The sequence below is a fragment of the Cynara cardunculus genome (assembly GCF_001531365.2).
Source record: "Cynara cardunculus var. scolymus isolate 2C chromosome LG 9, CcrdV1, whole genome shotgun sequence".
Taxonomy (NCBI): domain Eukaryota; kingdom Viridiplantae; phylum Streptophyta; class Magnoliopsida; order Asterales; family Asteraceae; genus Cynara; species Cynara cardunculus.
The window spans coordinates 5,288,958-5,293,541 of record NC_037536.1 but is presented as its reverse complement, the minus strand read 5'-3'; the positions used below and the strand labels follow the sequence as shown (position 1 = coordinate 5,293,541).

Below are 4,584 nucleotides of genomic sequence, written 5' to 3'. Positions count from 1 at the left end.
GCTTTTCCTATCAATTTTGCAACCTGCAAAATCACTATCCGAATAACCAATAAGGTCAAAACCTGAATCTTTAGGGTACCAAAGACCCATATTAGGAGTTCCTTTAAGATATCTGAATATGCGTTTGACAGCGATCAGATGGGATTCCTTTGGTTCAACTTGATATCTTACACAAAGACAAGTGGAGTACATGATATCGGGTCGGCTAGCTRTGAGATAGAGCAAGGAGCCGATCATTCCTCTGTAAGCAGTTGTGTTTACAGGCTTTCCGTTTGGATCCTTATTAAGAGTAAGAGGAGGAGCCATAGGAGTTTTCATAGATGAGCTGTTGCAAAGATCAAATTTCTTCAGCATGTCGCGAACATACTTACTTTGATTGATAAAGATTCCTTACTTTGTAGTTCAAGACTTTATAAAAAATTCACCCAAAACCAATATAAGACTTGAAAAATGATCTTTTTTTAGAAAATAGACAAAGATTGGATTTGAAATTTTCAAGAATAATGTCCCCCTTCTGCGACTTAGAAAAAAAATTTACTTAAGAAAATGAAGCACTCCACTTCCCTGAGAAAAGAAAATAACTTCACCCGACAAGACTTCATCGGTGAAAGGAGTTATCGGACATGGAAGAATTGATATCGAACAACACTATGTCAACTCTTATCGCACAAGAATTTCTTATTCGAATAACAATTTAACAAACACTCTTCGGATACCCTTAATCCAGACACAAGGATCTTCGGACACAATGTTCGTCGGATAAAGTTTTCACCGATTACAAGAGGTTATCGGACACCTCTTCACCGGTTTACTTTCTTCTCCGGATGACTCTTCTGTGTATAACAAACAAAAACTATCTGTATACCCTTTGTCCGAAGCTTATCCGAATAACAAAGTTATCGGATAAAGTAATGAATATGAAATTTACACAAAATATTGAGCAATAAGACTCACAAATCGGTCAACAGGTCAAAAATCAACAATTCAACACTCAATTAACACCCGATGAATCGCTTGATGAATTGTTCTTCGAACGATGAAGATGAAGCAATGCAGAAAAAATTTAGATTGCATACCGAAATGCTCAAAACAAGATCAAATTGAATACTAATTGCACAGATAAACTCGAAAACATATCACAAACAAAATTGTAATATCAATTTCGAGCAAAAACAGATCAAAATCAATCAATTTGATAAGATTCTTCAAGAACAGTTTCAAAAAATTTAATACTCAAAAATCTAAAACTGAATCAACACAACAAATCAATCATGTAATTGAATGATCCTGGTATGTTTTTAACACAAAACGTACACAATTCAACCAAAAATACAGATTAATTCACATAAAAATTGATGAATTTGAGTAGAAAGTAAAGAAATAGTCAAGAACATTCAAATCATCACTCAAGAACAGTCCAAAATCAACTCGAATCTTGTTTCTGAATTCATCTAAGCCGTTGCAATCTGTTCTGATACCAATTGTTATTCCCAGCTTAATCAACCAATCTTTATGCAAGATCAAGATCACAAAAATGGCAAATTATGAATCTTGAAAGTAGTAGAGTTTGAGAGAGAATCTTCAAAGTATTTCTTGTATATTTCTTTAAAGTCTTACAATGATTAGAAAGTGAAAGTCATGTATAAAGATTACAAAGACAAGACCTATTTATAGTAGGCAATTACAATACAAAATTACAATGGAGAGACTAAGATTGGATACAACACTAAGCACATAAACTCAAACCCAACAGTGTCCTATTTAAAGACGTTGTATAAGTTATTAGGACGCTTTTGGGCATTTTAGCAAGTTCTTTAGTATGCTTTTAATTCTTAGGATGCTTTTAATTCTTTAGGACACTTTTAATATGCCCAAAAGTGTCCTATAAACTTACTACAACGTCTTTTGGTTCTATAAATCAAATCTAATAAAACGGTCTATTAGGACGTTTAAAGTTTTTTAGCCTCCTATAAACCCAATTTTATTGTAATGGTATAACATGTAGAATAATGATTAAATAATATGCAAATACACATTGTAATCAGGCAAGACATGAAATCAAGTAGAAATTAAACGAATATACATAGCAAATGAAACATGTAGGTAATACAAGTAGGAAAGACAAGAAAGAAAGTCAGGTCTAGTCCAGCGCAACTAGTGCATACGAGGAGCCTATTTGCGTATTCTCTACCTGCCTCTCAAAACTCTCAACTGTAACCACTACCGATCCTACTAAAACTTAACCACTCTAGTCTTGTGCCTCCAAAAACTCCTATAAGGGGCGATGTCTTAAAAGAATTTCTAAAGCTGCCATGTACATCCTCAAATGGTCAATCCATGTTCTCTAAGGCCCACCCCACCTCACCCCTCAACCGTCACACTTTCCACTCTCCTCAGTAGTGATGTAAACAATCTCCTAATAACATGTGGAAACCACCTCAATCTACCTTATCTCAATTCACCTGTGATAGGTGCAACCCCTAGTTCCGATATGAAAACTTCGTTTGGGATCCTATCTAGTAGGGCTCAACCACACGTCCTTCCCATCATCCACATCTCTCCATCATCCAAGTTTGTTACTTGAGCCTTCTTACTGCCTAACACTTGGAACCATACAACATACTAGATCTTATGACTAACCTGTGGAATTTCCCCTTCGATTTTAATGGTACCCTTCAATCACACAACACTTCCCTAGCCACTTTCCACTTTAACCATCTCTCTTTTATACGACACGTAACATTGTCTACAATCTCACCCTTTAATGGATACTTAAAACTATCTGTTTGGATAAGCCTTAATTTGCTTCTCAATATCTTAAAATGATTATGTTTTACTTATGTAACCAATTATTATTATTTTTATTTATGTTTATTTTTATGAGTATAAAATTACAAAAAAAAAATTGTTGAAAAACGGGTTCTTTCATATAATATAAATAACTACTTTAAACCAAAAAATGGTTCAAGACATGAAGGACAAACTTGTTGTAAATGACATGCAAACGCTTTGCGGTTAGTTTGATTGTGTTGACCACTGAATATTAACAATTGGTGATTGTATAATGTGTTATTTAAATATTTTATTTTTATATATTGGAATACTTTGTATTCTTACACATACACATATATATTAGTGGTATACCCGTGCGATGTAGTACGGGTGAAACACAATTCTGAAACATTACTTTAGCCTTGAATCATGAGTTTGTGTGTTTATTTTGCAAATCAACTAATATATAAAGTTGAAAGTAAATATGGTGTATTAGCAAGATCGAATGAAAAAATAATTGCACACGTATTGGGTTTCTAAACCCATATACTCAGAACTCATTATAAAACTTGAAATTCTTGATTGAACAAAGAAATACATTTGTAAATAATTCTCATCCGTATATCCAAACTGTTGTTTAGTTTTCCTGATGCACTCATCCGTAAATATTTCCTGTAGAAAATGGCGCAATGATTTTAATAGAAACATATGATACCAAATGTGAATAATATAATTGTTGATTATACCTTATACATCACGTAAAACTTCTTGATAGACGACGTTTGAGGTGTAGACTCCAACACAATTGATTTTTTTCACAAGCTTCACTAACACCTTCGTATTACCCCATGATATCCCTCTTGACAACGCCACGTAAATAATCACCTACATTCGGAATTGTTTGACCTTAAGCTTTATTGATTGTCATAGAAAAGCTAAGCCGAATTGAAAATTGTTTTCTCTTTAGCTTAAATGGGAACATGCTATCTTCAGACGGACATAAGGGAATTCTCGACAGAAATACTCTCTTTCCAGCATGCTGACCAACAACTATTTCTGTATCGATGACGTTTTGTTGAAAGCCTCTGCATATCAATCTACCGCTATTACATAATCCATTTGATGGATCGATATTTCGTAACAATATTATTGGGCATCCAATCTTGAGATGAAAGTAATGAGGAGGCAAACCACTAATAGTTGAAGAGTTTAAGAACTCCATCGGATAGATATTRTTCTTATCATCTTCTGCTTCGTCGAAGTTGTAGTATATTTTTTTATCTCCAGAAAACTTGTCGATCAACTGATCATTAAACTCATTAACATTCTCATTTTTACTTGATAATATCGCCCTAGAAATGATATAATCCGAATCAGCTTTGTTGATTTGCAAAGATGGAAAGATAGTGTCAATCAACGCATCTTTTGACCTACCTTTATCAGTATAGGGAATAGTCATGTCATCCAGTATGCGAATAAAACTTTCGTCAACCGCTTCTTCATCTCCATCACCGACTCTTAATAAAAAATCTGAAAACCACGGATCAGTGCGTGCTCTCATATTGAGCATTAACCGTATCTTTTTAATCGTTGACCAATGAGATGACATCCGTAAGCTAGAATCTACAATTTGTGCTCGGGTTCCACGCCTCACGACCGGTAATACTTGTCTAAAATCACCCCTAAAACCATTACCTTTCTGCTGAATAGGAGTGCCACCCTATGATGTCTTGCATTATTCGATCGAGTCCCTCCACCGCTTGCCTCTTTGCCATCGACGCTTCATCCCAAATGATTATTTTTGCATCTCGA

The 4,584-nt window shown here is 34.5% G+C and overlaps 1 protein-coding gene across 1 annotated transcript in view; it reads right to left on the bottom strand.

Moving 5' to 3' along the window:
- Positions 1-4,381, bottom strand: part of LOC112517694 — a 6,101-nt gene extending 1,720 nt beyond the window's left edge. Inside the window, exon 1 of the mRNA XM_025125080.1 lies at positions 3,797-4,381. Within this exon, the coding sequence (XP_024980848.1) occupies positions 3,797-4,381 (585 nt within the window). The remainder of the gene's footprint in view (positions 1-3,796) is intronic.
- Between the last annotated feature and the right edge of the window lie 203 nt (positions 4,382-4,584).